The sequence below is a fragment of the Nothobranchius furzeri genome, chromosome 14, assembly GCF_043380555.1.
Source record: "Nothobranchius furzeri strain GRZ-AD chromosome 14, NfurGRZ-RIMD1, whole genome shotgun sequence".
Lineage (NCBI taxonomy): Eukaryota > Metazoa > Chordata > Actinopteri > Cyprinodontiformes > Nothobranchiidae > Nothobranchius > Nothobranchius furzeri.
This window is the reverse complement of record NC_091754.1, coordinates 32,296,549-32,317,648: the sequence shown is the minus strand read 5'-3', so window position 1 is coordinate 32,317,648 and position 21,100 is coordinate 32,296,549. Positions and strand designations below refer to the sequence as shown.

The 21,100-nt window shown below is 41.9% G+C and overlaps 1 protein-coding gene across 7 annotated transcripts in view; it reads right to left on the bottom strand.

Annotated features, from left to right (window-relative positions):
- map4k4 (mitogen-activated protein kinase kinase kinase kinase 4) overlaps positions 1-12,523 on the bottom strand; it is a 111,623-nt gene extending 99,100 nt beyond the window's left edge. For all 7 annotated transcript variants that reach the window (XM_015965883.3, XM_015965886.3, XM_015965884.3 and 4 more), the window contains exons 1-2: positions 12,240-12,523; positions 11,948-12,013 (exon numbers count right to left, since the gene is read on the bottom strand). In XM_015965883.3, coding sequence (XP_015821369.1) covers positions 11,948-12,013; positions 12,240-12,296 — 123 coding nt within the window. In that variant the 5' untranslated portion in view covers positions 12,297-12,523. The remainder of the gene's footprint in view (positions 1-11,947; positions 12,014-12,239) is intronic.
- Between the last annotated feature and the right edge of the window lie 8,577 nt (positions 12,524-21,100).

The window sequence follows — 21,100 nt, the reverse complement described above, 5'->3', positions numbered from 1 at the left end:
TCATTTAGCTGCTGGAGGAGATCAAAACAATGATGCCTCACACTTAGATCGTTGTCGCTGGTTTCATCTTCACCCAATCACCCGTCACATTTAGTAAAGTGAAGCCAACCTTTAGAGTGCATTCATGTTCTTCTAGTCAGAAATTCGGAATTCCGAGGAGAAAGCGAATGCACCATTAGCGGAACGGAAGCTAACATATCAAGCTAACGTTATCTTAAACATTTTATTTACCTACCGGAGCAAATTAAGATGAGGATGTCTCACTTAGATCGTTGTCGCTGGTTTCATCATCACCCAGTTACCCATCACATTTAGTGAAGTGGACCCAAGCTTTAGCGTACGTTCTTTCTATCATGCTGCTCTGTTTACAACTGGCTCACAGCGACCGACGACATAACGCTCTTGCGCATGCGCAGCTGTCTAAGCAAGTTCTCGTTATGAAGGACGGGTACCGAAACGAGGCACCGTTTCAAATGACGTGAATCAGTGCTCGGTCGGTACTATGGAATTCGGTCGATACCTTAAAAAGTACCGAATTCTGTACCCATCGCTACTTGTAATATACAACTCTTTGATGACTTGATTATTATTATTCTGAGCTACTACAGCAATCAATTTCCCTTTGGGATTAATAAAGTATTTTTGAATTGAATTGAATTGAATTATAAAAGGCAGATCTGGAACAGCATGATGAAGCAGCCACTTCGGGTTGTTTCATCCCAACAATTCATCTGGCTGCAGTTCACATTTAACTTGACGAATTCCAACCTAAAGGCCTCATTAATTATTAACGTTGCTTTCAGCTACCTCTTGTCACTCACCTAAATAATTCATTGACTAATAATACGGAGAAATCAAAGTGAAGGGAAGTGAAGAACTGACTAAAGTGATGAATGGCATTTCAAACAATCCGAAATAAACACTATAAATAAACACAATGCACCTCTTACGTTGGCTTGGATACTAAATATATTACAAAGTGCAACAAATATATACAATAGCCATTTCTTATTTGAACATTTACAAGGACACTTTCCCATAACTACCCTAAACCATAATAACCAAAACCTTAATGTGAAAGCTTTCAAAAGTTTTAAGAGGAGACATAACTTAAGGAGGTACACATCCTTATGTCTTTATCCTGATCCATCCTAGTCTTAATTCCCTCCTGCTCTCAGCATGTGCCATCTCATGCTGAAGGATTACGGTCACCATGGTGAACCGTCTCCCAGCAGACCCCCTCCTCATCCTCATCCCAGTAGTACTTGATGGGGGTTGATGAGACAAGGTACTCAGAATTTACTGACCTTCATCTAAATCCCTTCTTTACCTCCTCCTCCTAAATCTATTAACCATTTGCTGTCATTCTGAAATCTGTATTATCATAACTGGAACCTGATCAGTGTATACTCACTGGTTCTACACACATTAAATACCTTCAATCCATCAATTCTCTTCCACCTATCCAGGGTCGGGTCGTGGGGGCAGCAGCCTAAGCAGGGAGGCCCAGACTTACCTCTCCCCAGCTACTGGGCCAGCTCGTCCAGGGGAATCCCAAGGCGTTCCCTGGCCAGCTGAGGGACATAGTCCCTCCTGCGTGTCCTGGGTCTTCCTTTAGGCCTCCTCCTGGTTGGACGTGCCCAGAAAACCTCACCAGGGAGGCATCTAGGAGGCATCCTAACTAGATGCCCGAGCCGTCTCAACTGATTGCGCACAATGTGGAGGAGCAGCAGGTCTACTATGAGCCCCTCCCAGATTACAGAGCTTCTCGCCCTATCTCTGAGGGAGAGTCCAGGCACTCTGAGAAGAAAACTCATTTCAGCAGCTTGTATCCTGTGGCCTCCATCTTATGATCATTACCCAAAGCTCGTGATTCCAGCTCAGCTCTTTTGAACAAACTGGTGCAACACCCGCATCACTGCAGACGCAAACTGCCCAATCTTAAACCTTTTTAATTAATTTTAATTTAAAATTCACCTGTAGTTTTAGTTGTTTGCTGAACCTAAACCGTGTCTCTGATTCTGCAGTAACCCTAAACATAAGGTAAGCTGAAGGCTTCCTTCTCTGTGCTTCAAACTGACTTTCACACCCGCTCTCTGCAGAAGACACAATCACACACGAACTGTCACTGTAACCATGGAAACCATAGTTGTGACAGTGACTGGCAGCAGATAGAGATGTTGTTGAGTATTGTGAACGTTTCCGCATGCGTAATTAAAGTTACACGTTTAAAACAGCACTGGTGTATAAACAGAAGTGATAATAAAAAGATATTTTCTTTGTTTTTTTTTTCAATCTTTTCTACATTTAAATAAATTGCGGAAGTGGATCGTTTTCGTGTTTGACTGAGATGCTCACAGCCTCCTTCTGGTGTTTGTAGTATCTAAACCAGGAGCTGGAGCATTTGAAATATGTTATTGTTTATTAATTACTAGCGATGCACCGATATGAAATTTTTGGGCCGATACCAAAATCCAATGTTAATATCACTGTTATGGCCGATACCGATATATTGACATTAATGCTTCTAAAATCAGCAGATTTTGTACAGAATGAAAATTATTAAAGCTGAGTTTATGTTATTATGCACACACATCACACAAAGTTACACTTCTGAGATGATTGCAATCACTGTCACGTGTGTAACACCTTAAAGGACCAGGTGTCCTGACTGCAACTTCACAGACAGTGAGCTATCAGAAGTAGTTTCGACTGTGGAGCAAGGATTGGCAGAAATGGGGTCAGAAGTTATTGTTGTTACACGTGACTACACAATTACAAATCACCCCCCTCACCCTCTGAAACTGATAAACAATTGGAAAGAAGATGGAAAAAATATTGGTTGTTAATATTGTGGGCATTCTCTGTTATTCTTAAAGAAGGAGTCGGAGACGGGCATCTCAGTCAGACAGCGCGGGTCTCTTTATTCATTCATCTCACAGCTCAGTTTTATTTGTCTTCCGATATGGTAAAAAATAACTTACATTGGCCGATACCGATACTGATGCCGATATATTGTGCATCTCTAATAATTACCCCTACAGTAAGGAGGTGTAACATCAGTGCTGGGCTCCTGAGCTATCTCAAAACCAACTCTGAGCTGAACCAGACGCAGAAGCAAGATGTCAGCAACCAGATTTGGATTAATGGGATAACATCAATTAGAGTATCGCCATCGATATAAGCAGCTCAGAACACCACGTTGAGCTGCATTCGGTCACTGTTTCTAATTTAAGTCATCAACGCCATTTCTAAACATTGTCGGCTCTGTGAATGTCCACCAGATGGTGTTTGTAAATCCTGCTCAAATCAACATTTGTAACAACCTCCTGAAGGTATTTAATACAGATGGGAGCCAAAATGGGCACAAAGCATTGCTGCACCAGGGAGTAACTGCAGCATTATTGGTTAGGGTGGTGCACTGAAGGCCCCGTCACTTGATTCTGTGACTACGTCCCTGGACTCTTTGGTCCTTTCACACGCCCATGTTACGTGGAAACTGCATGTTTCCACACAGCGACAGCAGCTCTGCATCCATCCACTGCAAAGAACATGACCCAGATACTGCCTGAGAGTCTGCGTCTTATTTTTAGACCAACTAGCCAGCAGGCAGAGTTGAGCACCACAAACAAACGCATTAACAACAGAAAACTACCTCACTGGAAGCAAAAATCTACTGTTGGAAAATATTCAAACTTCACGCTTCCTGGCGAACAAAGAAGTTCATTAAAAAAGGTATTTCTGGTGTGTCTGAGCCTTTTACGCTAAATTCAAGCTTCGTTCATCAACAAACAATGGAAAAACAGCCCAACGTTTCCATCACACATCAAGATTAACTGAAGTTCCTGTTAGTGCTATCAGTGGCAGAGCTTCCTCTTCCTCCGTTTGGAAAGGCCGCTGTAATAACGGTAGGTTAGGGCTGTGCAGAAAACTTCTAGAGACAGTTTGCTTTGCTGTTGGTCCCGGCTGTGGTTGACATCCAGCGCTGTAAAAGGTCACGGCAGGCACGACTAACATTCCAGTTTGAATAGCCGGAAGGCCGGTGAGCCAGCGTCACATGAGTCCATTTCTTCTGACAGCTTTGTAGTTCTCCTCTTCACAGATCAGGGGCCGTACCATAAATAACTCCTGACTCATCAGAAATGAAACAATAACAATAATAATCTTCAGCTATTTGGATTTAAGCAGCTCACTGATCAGAATTCCAACTGGAAGACCCTCTTGTGATGCTAGCTGTACGCTCGAGCACGTTTGACTGTGTCTCTGCTGCAAAAGTGGAAGATTAGTCAAAAATCCCAGTTATGAAGACTCAGACGTGTTTGCATCTGCCAGATCACCTGTGCTCTGAGCGAAATGGTGTGGTGGCTTTGCCTCGGAGCATGTCTGCAGTAATGGTGCTCCGTGGAGCTGACGACAGAGTGCTGGAGGAGAGCCACGCCCTGATGCACTCAAAGATAGCCTCTAAACAGCAGCAGAGGAAAAACAGGACTCTTTGCTGTCATCATAAGTTCAGATAATGACATGAAAGGGAAGTGAAACTGATTTATTTGACTGTTTCTTATGTCCATTCCACTCCTGGTGCCAGTTCCTCAAACGTGACGGTTTCTAACTAACTAATTAACTAACTAACTAATTAACTAACTAACTAACTAACTAAAACTTTATTTATATAGCGCCTTCACATGGCCCAAGGACCAAAAAAAGCGCTGCACAGCAGAAATAAACATAAAAAAATAAAAACATATAAAACCATTTAGAAACCAACAAGAACATGCAGATAAAATCTAGGTGGGGCAGCAAAAAGTGCAAAGCCATCCGTTAACGGGACTCTTCTTGAATTAAAGCTAAAGAATAAAAGTGTGTTTTCAGCTGGCTCTTAAACTTGCCGAGCGTGGTGGCCTGTTTAACCCATGTCGGTAGCTCATCCCAGCACCGAGAAAGCACGACCCCCTCGAGATTGTAGTCTGTGTTTACAAACGACCAACAGACCTTGTTGTGCTGACCGAAGGTTCCTTGCGGGAACATAAGGATGGATCAGATCCGCCAGATAACGTGGAGCCAACTCATTTAAGCATTTAAAAACAAACACCAGAACTTTAAACGAAATTCTAAAAGAGACTGGAAGCCAATGTAGGGATGCCAAGACGGGTGTGATGTGTTCAGATCTCCTGGTACCAGTCAGTAACCTGGCTGCCGCATTTTGGACCTTCTGTAGTTTCGCTATGGAGGCCTGCTTGATGCCTGCATAAAGCGAGTTACAGTAGTCCAGTCTGGTGGTAACGAAGGCGTGGATGACAGTTTCCAGATGTTTACGTGATAGCAGCGGCTTAATCCTAGCTATTCTCCTGAGATGAAAATAGCAGGATCGGATTGTGTCATAATTGTTATTTAAAAATCATCACATTTCAGCTTCACAACAATTTTCCAGGCATCACTTTGTGCTTTAAATTAGACATTACATATTATAAACACTAGTGCAACACTTTTAGATCCACTTTTAACAGTTTAGTGCAGCTTTTACCTCCGAGGGATAAACACTGGGGTTTCCCTGACAAGATAAAGTAAAGGAAGCCTCACACATCAGTGAGTTATAATAGTGTAATGGAGAGCAACGGTGCGTGTGAGGGCTTTACACTAACAGAACAGACTGATTTCAATCACCTGCTGTGCAGCAATAATGTTCCCGTTATTTAATATCAAAGGTCTTGCTTGTTTATTTTTCTTTGTTCATCAGAGATTTGATAAACTTTTACACCACGGTCAGATTTACATCATAAAGACATTGTTGTTGAATTCTCATTACCAGCATAACTCACACCAGCACCAGCCGAAAGTACGACTCCAGGTGAATCTGCGGGTCAGGTCAGATGGGAATCGCTTCATTTAAAAGCAGAACAATTTAGCAGATTAAATCCCTTTAAGCATATTTTTGCTACTTTTATCTGATAAAATGAACCCCAACAGTGAACCTCTGTGGTAAAGTTTTATGTGTCTCCAATCTTATTTAGCATGTTTGATTGTGGTTGCAACTTTTAGAGATTTATTAATATCTACTATTTTGCAATTCATGAAGGTTCTGCAACAACTCAACATGACCACTTTCTGACTTGTGATGCAGTTAAGAAAATGTGATTGGTGGATTTGGAGAAGACAAAACTGCTTATTCTCCTTCTCCATATAGTTTTTATGTTTTTGACAGACATAGGAGTAAAAAAGTAGGAATGTTCCGTTTGTGGTGGACACTTAACTTCCACATGTTCACATTTTTTTGCTCCTGATCCAAGTCAACCCAAGGGTTCCTGAGTCCCGATCCGAAACTTCAGGACAGCACTAAAATAAGAAGGAAAATGGAAAAACTTCCAAGTTTTCCATTAATTTTTAAATTATTATTTAGGTATTTCTTTTTTTCTGTATGTATGTCATTTCCTTAGTTTATATGCCAAAAACCATCACTTGTTTAGAGATCGACAGGCGGATTGGTCTGCATGCGGGCGTTGTATCGATCTGCCGTGGCGAAAAGAGAACTGAGCCAGAAGGCGAAGCTCTCGATTTATCGGTCGATCTACGGTCCAACCCTCACCTGTGGTCACAATCTTTGGGTAGTGACTAAAAGAACGAGATCACAGATACAGGTGGCCGAAATTTCTCCGCAGGTGGCATGGAGATAGGTTGAGAAGCTCTGTCATCCGGGAGGGGCTCGGAGCAGACCTGCTGCTTCTCCACATCAAGGAGTCAGTTGAGGTGGCTCGGGCATGGTGAGGTTTTCCAGGAACGTCCAAACGTGAGGAGACCTAAAGGAAGACCCAGGACACGCTGGAGGGACTATGTATCTTGGCTGGCCAGGGAACGCCTTGGAATGCCTTGGGATTCCCCAGAGGAGCTAGCCCACGTGGCTGGGGAAAGGAAAGTCTGGGGCTCCCTGCTTGGGCCACAGCCCTTGCGACCCGACCCCAAATATGTGTTTGAAAACGGATGGATGGTAGTACATTGTTTTAAAAAACATGCTAATACTAGGGATGCTCCAATCATGTGATCGATAATCAGGTCCGATCATGTGATTTTAAAAGGATTGGGATTGGCAGAAAAAAATCGGATTTAACCTTTTAAAACAACAAACATGACTTTTTTTTAATTCATTCTAAAATAGAGATTACCAAATGGACTAACAACGGCTTAGACTTTATTTCAACCAATTCCTCTACATCAGTATTATTTGTTGTTTTTTTAGGAAAACAAGTTACAACACGGTAACGTCACACAATTTACAGCTGGCAGGAATTCAGACACCAAACTTCAGCTGTTTGCAAGCAAGCTAATGCTGAGCTAGCGTGTCTCCTCAGGATGTTTGCAGTTTGGTGGTATTTGAGCAGAAAAGGCAGAGCAACAGCCACTTGTAATCAGTGTTGCCACAGTTACTTTGAAATAGTAGTTTGATTACTGACTATTGATTACTCCATTCAAAGTAACAAAGTCACTTTATGGATTACTGCATGTCAAAAGAAACTAAGTTAGATTACAAGTTACTTTCAACAACTGTAATCATTGCCTCAACATTAAAATCAGCAATCAGTTTCGTGATACTGATGCAATGTGTTTTGAAGAATGCTAACAGTTAGCATCAAATGTGAGCAAACACACTGAGAGCCAAGGTTAATGTTAAACACACGGATGAACGGTTGAACGGCAGCAAAATCCCATTTCTCAGAGAGGAACCGCTACTGGCGGTGAAAAATTAACACCAACCAAAAATAGCACCATCAGAACACTGAACAGAAAACAAACAACAGCCAACACACACCTAGCAATACCCCCCCCCCCCCCCCAAAAAAAAACACCCGAAAACACAGCAGCATTATCTGTAAAAGCTGGTGTTGAACCTGCAACCTTCTGATTACTGGACAGCCCACTCTACCTCTGAGCTGCTGCTGACCCCACAAAAGCTAGCCTACCATCCAAGGCGGGGCGACAATGGCACAGGAGTTAAGTGCTCGCCCCGTAATCAGAAGGTTGCAGGTCATTCTGTCGTTGTCGTTGTGTCCTTGGGCAAGACACTTAACACACACACACACACCCGCCTGCTGGTGGTGGTCGGAGGGACCGGTGGAGCCACTGCTCGGCAGCCTCGCCTCTGTCAGTGCGCCCCAAGGCAGCTGTGGCTACATCATAACTCATCCCCACCCGTGTGTGAATGTGTGTGTGAATGGGTGAATGACTGATTGTGTTGTAAAGTGCCTTGGGGGGTTACGGGACTCTAGAAGGTGCTATATCAAATACAGGCCATTTACCATTTACCATTTTTGCCTGCTCCATCACGGGATTGTGCATTGATCAATATAGCTGCATACTGAGGGAGTAAACAACTTGAAACAACTACTACTTTTAAATATATTTATAATATAAACACATTTTTAATCAGTGTACTTACTAAATAAGTGAAAGTGAAACTTAAAGGACAACTTCAATGTGTTTTCTTCTTAATTTTATGCTTTCCTGAAAAGTATCGTATAGGGACGATACGATACTTGAAAGTCAACGGGGCTAAAAGAGCTATTTACTAATCCGCTTTGCCTTACGCCCTGGATCGCACATATGTTGTACTACAACTTAAATGAATTATAATGATGGGTGTTTGGACCACGCCAGTCACGTACTTTGAGATTTATCAGCTTGTAAAAGTTTGTAAATAGCATGACTACGAATTAGATATCGGCACGTCGCATGGTGACGTCGCCACATCTCTTCTCCTCTCTTCTCCTCTAGCGTAGCTGTTACTTACCACATGGCCAGATTTATGGTGGTTCTTTCCTCCCAAAGTAAGGATTTTAAGTTTGCTGAACTTACAGCCGTTTTCCCTTTCTGGTTCGATTGCATCACTCTCGAGAAGCGCACTTGTAGTCCTGGATTATCTTGGCACAAAACCTAAAATAGCATTTTCCCCCTGTTCGAAAATAAGCACGTTCTTGGTATCGAAATGCGTATTTAAAATTCACGGACATCATATGTGAAATTCATGGCACATAACAAGCGGAATTAGAAAATAGCGTTTTTAGCCCTGTTGACTTGCAAAGCTGCCCTCCCGGTGGAGGGTAACTCTGAAGTACCTTTTTTCCCTCCACCTGAACCAATCCTCATGTAACCCTCTGATCTCTATTAAGGTAGCGTGACTCAGGGTTGCGAATGACCACAGTCACCAATTCTTGTCATGTGTCTTGCCCATTTATGTCTGATCTCTGAATTGTGTGTACTGAAACTCTAATTTCCCTCTGGGATTAATAAAGTATCTGAATTTGAATTGAATTGAATTCATTGTTTCATTCTTCTGGGGACCCGTGGTCTGGAAGTAGATAGGTGTGACTTGGGCTCCCTATAGAAGGATGCACGTTTCCCGTGATGTGGGAGGCACGTGGCACTATGGCCAGCAGGCTAACTTTTATCTGCACAACACCTGTAGATACCAGCGGTCGGGCAAGTTCAGCTAGGGAACTGCAGGGTGAAAAACCACAACCTTTTGCTGTCCGTCGACAATTTCTCTGTGTTTATTAATGCACTTTTCACTGTTGGCTAGCTTCGTGTTTTTGTTAGAGATGCTGCTGTGAACTGGGACTCAATGCAGACCGATGATTCCCTGTGGCGACGCCTAAAGGGAAGAAATCCAAAGAAGAAAGTAGTTTGTTTTGAAGGCCGCTTACCATGCAGTGGTCTTTTCCAGCATGTTGAATGCCCAGAGTACACACATTACAAATGATCCAGTTTAAGATTTCACCAAACATTTACATCTTAGCTCTCCTGTTTAGACGCGTTAGCTCTGTGTTAGCCTGCTAGCTAACTATGGTGTCTGAATCCTTGCCTGCCGTAAATTGTGTGACGTAATGATGTTGTTTTCTTCCAAGAAACAAAGAATACTGATGTAGAGGAACTTGTTGAGATAAAACTAAGATGTTGTTTCGTTTGAACATCTCTACCTTAGGATGAATGTAAAAAGCCGTATTTGTTGTTTTAAAAGGTTAAGCCACGTGATCAGGCTCCAATTTCCGATCCCATTAAGGATCTGAGAAAAAAGCATAAAAACTTCTTCATTTTTTCAAAGATCGGGAGATTTTTCTGACTAATTAAAACTCTTATTTTACTTTAATTTTCTCGAACACGAAGCCCATGTCTCACAAACAGCTGATATGGTTTCGTTTAAACTCACGACATGACAACAGGAACAGGGCTGTGGTTTTCTAATCTCGTCATCACAGCAAAGCCACCAACTTCTCTCTGAAATGATGACTTCCTCCGTTTCACTGCTTCCTCTCAAACATCCACTCGCCTCTGCCTTCAAACATGAAAGTTAACAAACTTGACTTTGTCTGCAGCTTTTGGAGAGTAAAACATAAATTCTTTAGTATTTAGTCTTCTTTCTCGGACATTTTATGAACTCTGAGGCAGAGCGTCTATAAGAACTTGAAACAATTAAAGCTGCGGTTTTAGAGGAAAGAAGCTGGGAGAGTCTTTAATTCAACAATCATGAACGGGTTAAACCATTTCCTCAGAGAGGGGGGATTCCCAGCCCCCCAAGCTGAATGTGGTCGTACTACTGACTCCATCTTTCCTTCCTTTCACGCTGTTTTATGGCAGCAGAAGACATGATGTTTGGCATGTTTTAGTCCTTACCCAAACTTTTAATGGGAGAAAACAATGAATTCAATAAAACTAATCCCCAAACTCAATAAATGAACTTAATTTACATGTGTTTTTCTATCCCTACAGCTGTTGTTGATGCACACAGCTGAAGCCCCTCACTCAGTCACACTCTGGAAGCTCAGCCAATCACCAAGTGTTAAAGCGGCAATAGCAAATCTCCTAAACAAGTCAGCTTTTGAACACAAATAGGGTCACAGAACTATCAACCCTCCTCAGTCGGCTACCATCCCTGGGCCACGTCCGCCTGATACCGGAACCCGCATTGCAGAGTAAACGAGAGAGCGCAAAATACCCCCGGGGTGAGCACCTGGGACTGGGCCCTAAAAACTAAGATTAGTCAACTAAATTATTTTTTCTTTTTTTTTTGCCTAAATCAGGTCAAATTTAGACTTTAAAATCAGTTAACACGACACTGTGGTTGGAACGCCCTTTTTAAACGCAGTTTAAGGCCAAAAGGGCCATGGGTTTTGTTGAAAATGAGCCGACATTGCGATACACCAACCAGTGTTTCACGATTTTCCTGCAATGTCAAAATAAGGAAACAATCTCCAGATAATAAGACTCCTGCATCTTGTTCATTTTTCAATCCTAACACGGCATAAGTTATATTTCAATGTAAAAACTTTACAGCTCCAGATGAATCCCTGGTAGCATCCTTCATTCTCATCTCCATCAACTAACAGCAGAATCAGGATGCTGCTTTCTGATGGCCGTAGAGGAGAGAAATCTGAGCTGCAGGAGCACCAGGGCTCCGTCAGTGGCCTGTGGTGTGTGAGCACGGATGAACAGGCCTATCCCCATTAATGCAGCACAGAGACACTCCTGCAAAAGGCCTGCTGGGCAATGGAGTGCACAAATGCGCAATGAAACACCGCCCACCCAATGGCGCACATGTCGGTCAGCATGGTAAAGCATCACGGATGGGGCTGGCCTGATGGAAGTAATGTGTGACCTGGGTGTGGATGCAGGGAGGAGGGAGGACTGGAGGGCCAGCATCACCATCACAAATTATGTTAGCTTTGATAAATAAATATTATAAAGGATGGATGAGAAACATCAGCGAGGATGTGAGAGGGATAATCCAGGCCGGACCACACCGGTACCGAGAGGATTAATAGACCATTTCCTTAGATCGTGAGGGGAGGAAGAACCTCATAACTGCATGTTTGTTCCTCCGTTTCCGCCTGTTTCATCACGCACGCACACGCACGCACACACACACACACACACACACACAGAGAGATAAAGGCTTAAACCTAACCTTGTAGACTTGTCCATATGTGCCATTCCCGACTACCTCCACCAGCTCAAAAATCCCAGCAGGATCCTGGATTGGAAACACACATCAGAAAAAACAGGCCTGATTAATTGATTCCTTTCTAATTGCAGCTGGGGTTCGTTTGTTGTGTGAACCGCCAGCGCCCGGTTCGCCTCTAGTGCTAGCGGATATTAGACAAAGAGCTGCTGCTGCGGGGTTGTGTCATTACTACAACGCCGTAATAAAAGCATTTCTGTGTAGAAAGTCCGAACATGTCCATGGAAGAGCCGCTCACCCTCAGGGATGCCAGGTCTATGTCCACCAGACTTTTAGCCGGAGAGTCGTTCGCCATTTTCCGTCCAAGCGATGATAAATCAGCAGAAATCGATGTTTGAGTATCCGTCAGGCGGACGGCATCAGGTTCATCCTCGTCAGGTTTTAAATAAAACCCTGATGCTGTTATTTTGATGCGTTTCCTCCTCTTTCTGGTCCAAGACAGGAGCTCCTCCTGCTACATACCGACCGTGGAAGCCTGCGATACCGACTGCCTGCCGGGCTCGAGTCCTGCCCGTGCAACCCTCCCTGTGTGTGTGTGTGTGTGTGTGTGTGTGTGTGTGTGTGTGTGTGTGTGTGTGTGTGTGTGTGTGTGTGTGTGTGTGTGTGTGTGTGTGTGTGTGTGTGTGTGTCACTACTTTCCGCCCTCTCTCCCCCCCTTCAGTCCACATGTCTCTGTCCTTATTCACGCCTGGACATGGACAATACGGACAATGATTGTAATGACTTTGTCTGTCCCTCTGACCCACCAACACATCTATTATCCCAGGGTGGTAAAGGTGTGGCGCGAGCTTTTTTGTTGCTCTTAAAGGGATATTCCACCCAAAATTTAAATTCTATCTGGTGACATATGTCTAAGAGTTAGACAAGTGGGGAAAAAATAATTGTTTTCTAGCCCAGTCGTTTTCCTGGCCTGGCTGTAATCCTTTCTGTTTAGCTTAGCATAAAACGCAGTTGGTGAATGGATCCAACTAACGTGAGTAAAAACGTCCCTAAAGGGGACACGCATCTTTTATATGGCAGGGGTGAACATACTTTTTAAGACGAGGCCCACAATCCTCAGGGCTTATAGTCCTAACGGGCCACGAAATTGTATTTGTTTTATTTAATTTTTTATTTTTAAATGCAAAAATATATTTTATGGTGATATATTTTGTCACTCACAGAAATAAGTTCAATTGGTATATTAAGAGTATGAAAATAAAACCTTAGAAAGTATCACAAACAGCCTCCTGGACAAAATTCATTACTATAGAAAAGCAATTGGGGGGTTACAAAGTCAATTGTGTCCATCAGAGCCATACTTCAGACCTACCTAGTCTATGGTGTATAAAACACGTTCATAGGCTAGTCCTTTACAAAAATTATCTTGCATATAAATAATATATCTCCCCAGATCTGATCTTGACCATTTCAGTTTGCAGCGCCAAATCACGACAAGAGTCGTCTCAAGGCATTTCACATAGTAAACATTCCAATACAGGTCAGTTCATTAAGCCAATTAGTAAAAAGTTTCCTAGATAAGGAACCCAATTGCATCAAGTCACTGACTAGTGTCAGTGACTTTACAGCAATCCTCATACAAAGCAAGCATTTAGCCACAGTGGAGAGGAAAACTCTCTTTTAACAGGAAGAAACCTCCAGAGGATCCTGGCTCAGCATAAGCAGCCATCCGCCATGACTCACTGGGGATCAAGAAGACAGGGCAGACACGCGCGCACACACACACACACACACACACACACACACACACACACACACACACACACACACACACACACACACACACACACACACACACACACACACACACACACACACACACACACACACACACACACACACACACACACACACACACACACACCATATATACCAAGTAATGTTTCTATGGTACATTGTGATTTATTAGTAAAAATTCTATTTGGTGAGAGTATAAACTTTATTGTATTTATCCTAGTGAATCTATAATTAAACGTGTGAACTAGTAGTATGTCAAAGAAAGTAAAATGTTATTATCAGGAGAGGGAGAATGTTTAAGTGGTTAGAAACAGTGTTCAAGCTGATGGCCCTCTCCATGTGGCTACCACAGCTCAGCAGAACATCATTGTAGCTTCTTCTGGGGGAAAAATAATTGGGGGGAAAATTAAGTTAACAACTGAAATAGCAGGAAATACTACAGTTAAAGAGCAAATTAGAAAGTAGTCGAGTGTGAAAAGTGGTCAGTGTGTCCTCCAGCAGTCTAAGCCTATAGCAGCATAACTACAGAGATAACTCAGGATAATCTATCCTATTTAGATGGAGGCAGGGCAAGGGAGAGCCGTCTTTTCCGACTGTACACTCCACCTGCCTCTACTCCCCCACTTGTCCAGATCTGGGCTAACATCAGATTTTAACCATAGACCCTATCAAATGAAAATGTTTTAAGCCTAGTCTTAAAAGTAGACAAAGTGTCTGCCTCACGGACTAAAGATGGGAGTTGGTTCCACAAGAGAGGAGCCTGATAGGTAAAAGATCTGCCTCCCATCCTAATTTTAGGTATTCTGGGAACCACCAGTAAACCTGCAGTCTGAGAGCGAAGTGCTCGGTTAGGAACATATGGAACAATCAGATCACTGATGTATGATGGAGCTTGATTATTAAGAGCTTTATATGTGGGAAGGAGGATCTTAAAATCAATTCTGAATTTAACAGGTAGCCAATGTAGGGAAGCTAAGACAGGAGAGATATGATCTCTCTTTGTAATTGTCATCAGAACTCTAGCTGCAGCATTTTGGACAAGCTGAAGACTTTTAACTACATTCTGTGGACTTCCTGAGAGTAATGAATTACAGTAATCCAGTCTTGATGTAATAAATGCATTAACTAGTTTTTCAGCATCACTCCTGGAAAGGATGCTTCTAATCTTAGCAATATTCCGAAGGTGGAAAAAGGAAATCCTACAAACCTGTTTAACCTGGGATTTGAATGGCATGTCCTGGTCAAAGATAACACCAAGGTTTCTTACTTTGTTCTTGGAGATTAATGTAATGCCATTCAGGTCAGGCGATTGGCTAAGCAATTTCCTTTTCTGGATTTCTGGTCCAAAGATGAGAACTTCCGTCTTGTCTTGATTTAAAAGCAAAAAGTTTGGAGTCATCCAATTTTTTATGTCCTCAAGACAAGCCTGTAATCTATCCAACTGATTAGGTTAATCAGGGTTAATGGATAAATATAACTGAGTATCGTCAGCATAACAGTGGAAGTTTATCCCATGCTGTCTAATGATTTTACCAATTGGGAGCATATACATAGTAAAAAGAATTGGTCCAAGCACTGAACCCTGTGGTACTCCACAGGAGTATGAAGAAGATTTGTCATGTACATTTACAAAATGAAATCTATCAGACAGGTAGGGTTTAAAACCAGCCTAGCGCTGTTCTTTTGATGCAAATAAGCAGTTGCTGGCCACACCCATCCACCTCCTGTTTGGCTGCTATAAAGATATCAGATATCCAAGATTGACTTGGAGTAGGGCAACTGCTCCTCCAGCATTAGCAGAAGACCCACTAAACATTGACAGGTGGTGGGGGTTTCGATGCTAATCTCCCTGTTTGTGATGTCACAATAAGGGACATTTTTCAATGGCTCATAGAAGCCATTCCCAAAGAATACCTGAAACCAAACAGTGAAAGAAAATTAATGGATGGATTTTATTCATGTTTGGAGTGTTTATTTACTATAGAACACGTGTCAGGCATAAGGCCCGTGGAGCATTTTTATGTGGCCCGTGAGATAAATATCAAAAATGTATTAAAACTGACCTGCTGGCCAATTTTACCGCAACAACTACAACTCCCTTTGCGGCATTAACGCTGAGCCAAAGCGCCCCCTCCTTTTTGTGTTCACAACTGAAATAGAAAGTTTTCCATCTAACCAGACAGAGCTGATATAACTCCAGCGAGCAGTGACACGCTCAAATCTGCATGAGTCTGTGGCTGCTGTCGTTGTTATTTTTCCTCCCCGACACAAAACGATGTGGTCAAGCTGCTCAGCCATGTTCAGCAGCACAAACCTATGTGAGCACCTGTTGTCATCTAATGTCGTCATTATTATGATGAAGATAAACAAAACAACAGGAGTCTCCTCCTCAGCTCAGATCAACCCCATGATGCAGGTATCTGGCTGGAACAGGTAAGCGTCACAGTAAACCAGTGGAGCAAACTGAGCTTTAAATATTTAGGGTTTATGCTCTTTTTCCAAAACATGAAACTTAACAGGTGAGATGTTGCATTTTCATTAAAGATAAAATTATATCTTTATTTTGTTGTTGGCCCGTGAGAAAAGATTTAACCTACAGTAAACAGGAAGTGGAAAGGCTGCAGATAGATGAATAGAATAGAAAATCCCTTTATTGTTCCTCAGTGGGGAAAGCTAGACATCACAGCAGCGATGACACTTATTACAGGAGAGAAACAGGAGAATAAAAAATAATAAAAATGAACAAACAACAAGAAAACATAAATCCCGAATAGATTTTAAAAATGCTGAATATTCCACAAGTAATGAATACCACTGATGCCTTTTATTTAAAATTGACTTGCTCGTGTGTAATTTGGTTATTCCACATTCAGTGTTAATGCAAAAATAAGTTTGTTTCCTAATTAAAGGTTAAAAATTGCATAAATGTTGATAAAGAAAATGTGCAAATTTGCCGTCACTTTTTCAAAAAATATTAAGTTTGGCCCTCGAGTCCGCCCCAGATTTTCATTTCGGCCGCGTGTGAGTTTGAGGTTGACACCTCTGCTATAAGAAAAAGAAGAAAATGTCATTTCTATAGCGCCTCTCAAGATAAAAATCACGAGGCGCTTAAAATACTTAGATATTATAATAGCTAAATTACTATAGAAAGTAAATACCCACATGGCAGCACAGGAAACAAAAAGTGAGTTTTGCATGTGGCCCTTTCCTTAAGGCTTATTCTTAACACCAACCCTCAAAACTGGATTTTTACTTTGAGCATACATTTTAAGATTTAAAACCTTTTAGGGCAAAGCATTTGCTCTCACCTAGTACACTTGTTCAATTGCTTGTAAACACACAACTACAGAGACAATCACATGGCAAGAGATCAATGCATTTAGAAAATTAGACAGTGAAGATGCAACTTGCTAAAGTTCAATCATAGCATCAGAATGAGAAAGTATTCAACAAAATCAACTACACAACAGAATGAGTATCTTGGACTCCTCCAGCTGTAGCGTAAATGGACTCTAAAACAAGTCAAACCTATTCCTGATGAGGGTTGGACTCTGCCAACAATTCCCTTTGTCACCCTCTTAAATCAGAACCTTTTAAAACAGATTTTGGGCACATGAGGATGATGAGGTCCTCTACTTCATGAGGCTATGACCTTTGACTCTTGTGGGGAGGTTAGCAGCTAAGTGTGAAGCGGCTAGAATGAGGATTAGCACCTCCTTATCCGAGTCCATTGCTTTCTATTGAAAAAAGGGTGGGTTTCCAACTTTGAGTTTGGGTAAAGGTCCTCGTGCATCTGGGAGAGAGTAGTGCCTTTGCTAATCCATGCTGAAATGAGACAGGTGGATTGATTTGAAAGGAGGTCCCCAAGTAAGCCCAGGATAAGCTGGAGACTGTTCCTCCAGACTGGCTTGGGAGCCCTTGGATCGCACTGCTGAAGCTGGTTTGAGCCTCTCTGCTGGAGGCAGTCTCGCCATCCAGACTAAAACAAAAGGGAATAAAAATATTATTGTATTTCACAGCACACACTTTGAGATAAGAATAATGTACAGGTGTATAAATATTTGCATTATACCCCAGCATCCGTTCATGGTAATTATTATCCTCCTAGGGAACATGACATTTTATTTTTTCTGCCACCAAGCATCACTCTACCTCCATCAGCAAGGTGAATGGGTTTGGCTCCTTCTTCTGCTGTTGATTAGTCTGTGTGCTGCTGCCATCTAGTGACTGGAGGCTGGGTTTTGCATTCATACATGAACAATGTTGCAGGGGAAGAAAACCTGACAATCACTGCTCTAAATTGAATGCAGCTCTCAATAACTGTCATGACTCCCAGGCTGCCACCCTCCTCTGCCTCAGCTGCCTCCTCAATCAAGCCCTCAGCCACTTACTTATCATCACCTTCACCTACGCCCTGTCATCAGCTCATGTCACATACCTGCCTCCTCTGCTATATAACACCCAGCCTGCTCTCCAACCAGTGACAGATTATTGAATTATTCCTGATTATTAACCTCACAAATTGATGCATTAGTTCATCATGTTAATTCCTCTTTATGTGTGGCATTAGATGATGTTGCCCCTTTAAAAATGAAGGTAATTAGGGACAGGAAGTTGGCTCCCTGGTTTAATTCTCATTTACGAGCCTTAAAACAAAACTCTAGGAAATTGGAGAGAACATGGCGCTCTGCGCACCATGAGGAGGCCTACCTATCCTGGAAAAATAGTCTTGTGCTTTATAAAAATAAGCTTAGACAAACTAGAACTGCTTATTTCTCAGCACTAATTGAGGAGAATAAGCATAATCCTAAATTTCTTTTCAGTACAGTTGCTAAGCTTACACAGAATCATACCTCTGAGCCATATATTCCCCTAACCCTCAGCAGCAATGACTTCATGGGATTTTTTACAAGTAAAATTTATTCTATTAGAAACAAAATCTTTAGCATCCTCCCTAATGCGATTTCTTCTTCCTCAGTAAGTGAGGCAGCATCAGAGGTGACTGTAGAACCTCATCTTTGCTTGAACCATTTTGATCCAGTTGAGCTTTCAGATTTATCAAAATTATTATCTAAACCTTCAACTTGCATTTTGGATCCAATCCCAACCAAATTATTTAAAGATGCATTTCCGTTGGTTACTGCCCCCATTCTAGATATAATCAATCTATCCTTAGTAAATGGATATGTACCACAGGATTTTAAGGTTACTGTAATCAAACCTTCACTTAAGAAGCCTTCTCTGGATCCAGATGACCCAATGAATTATGGACCAATATCTAACCTTCCATTTTTATCCAAAGTCCTGGAGAAAATAGTGGCCATCTAAGTATGTGAGCATTTAAACACTAATGCTCTGTTTGAGGAATTTCAGTCTGGTTTTAGAGAGTATCACAGCACTGAAACTGCATTAGTGAGAGTTACAAATGATATTCTCATGGCCTCAGATAAGAATCTTGTGTCTGTTCTAGTCTTGTTAGATCTCAGTGCTGCTTTTGACACAGTTGATCACAAGGTTCTTTTAGAAGACTTGAACATGTTGTAGGGATCAAAGGTACAGCGCTAGTCTGGTTTAAATCCTACCTGTCTGATAGATTTCATTTTGCAAATGTACATAGCAAATCTTCTTCATACTCAAGGGTTACTTGTGGAGTACCACAGGGTTCAGTGCTTGGACCAATTCTTTTTACTATGTATATGCTCCCAATTGGTAAAATCATTAGACAGCATGGGATAAACATCCACTGTTATGCTGACGATACTCAGTTATATTTATCCATTAACCCTGATTAAACTAATCACTTGGGTAGGTTACAGGCTTGTCTTGAGGACATAAAAAATTGGATGACTAAACTTTTTGCTTTTAAATCAAGACAAGACGGAAGTTCTCATCTTTGGACCAGAAATCCAGAAAAGGAAATTGCTTAGCCAATCATCTGACCTGAATGGCATTACATTAATCTCCGAGAACAAAGTAAGGAACCTTGGTGTTATCTTTGACCAGGACATGTCATTCAAATCCCAGGTTAAACAGGTTTGTAGGATTTCCTTTTTCCACCTTCAGAATATTGCTAAGATTAGAAGCATCCTTTCCAGGAGTGATACTGAAAAACTAGTTAATGCATTAATTACATCAAGACTGGATTACTGTAATTCATTACTCTCAGGAAGTCCACAGAATGTAGTTAAAAGTCTTCAGCTTGTCCAAAATGCTGCAGCTAGAGTTCTGATGACAATTACAAAGAGAGATCATATCTCTCCTGTCTTAGCTTCCCTACATTGGCTACCTGTTAAATTCAGAATAGATTTTAAGATCCTTCTTCTCACATATAAAGCTCTTAATAATCAAGCTCCATCATACATCAATGATCTGATTGTTCCATACGTTCCTAACTGAGCACTTCACTCTCAGACTGCAGGTCTACTGGTGGTTCCCATAATATCTAAAATTAGGATTGGAGGCAGATCTTTTAGTTATCAGGCTCCTCTCCTGTGGAACCAGCTCCCAGCCTTAGTCCGTGAGGCAGACACTTTGTCTACTTTTAAGCCCTGGCTTAAAACATTTTTATTTGATAGGGCCTATGGTTAAAATCTGATGTTAGCCTAAATCTGGACAAGTGGGGGAGTAGAGGGAGGTGGAGTGTAGTCGGTAAAGACGGCTCTCCCTTGCCCTGACTCCAACATGCCTCCATCTAAATAGGATAAATTATCCTGAGTTATCTCTGTAGTTATGCTGCTATAGGCTTAGACTGCTGGACACATTGACCACTTTTCACACTACTGCTTTCTTCTACAATCTGCTCTTTAACTGTATTATTTTCTGCAATTTCAGCTGTTAACTTTATTTTCTCTCTGTTTTTCTCCCCAGAAGAAGCTACAGTGATGTTCTGCTGAGCTGTGGTGGCCTCATGGAGGGGGCCATCGTCTAGCTCACTGCAGCTAACCACTAAAACATTCTCCCTCACCTGATAATAACTTTTTGCTTTCCTTGACGTTGGATGTGCTACTACTAGTTTATCCGTTTAATTATAGATCCACTAGGATAAATACAATAAAGTTTATCTCTCATCAAATAGAATATTTAATAAGACATCACAATATAACTATAGACACATTACTTTGTCTTTGTGCGTGCGTGTGTGTGAGTGTGTGTGTGCCTGCTCTGTCTTCTCGATCCCCAGTGAGTCGTGGAGGATGGCTGTTTATACTGAGCCAGGATTCTCTGGAGGTTTCTTCCTGTTAAAAGGGAGTTTTCCTCTCCACAGTCACTTTATGCTTGCTTAGTATGAGGATTGCTGTAAAGTCTTGATGCAATTTGCTGGGTTCCTTATATAGGAAACATTATTTCTGATTGGCTTAATGA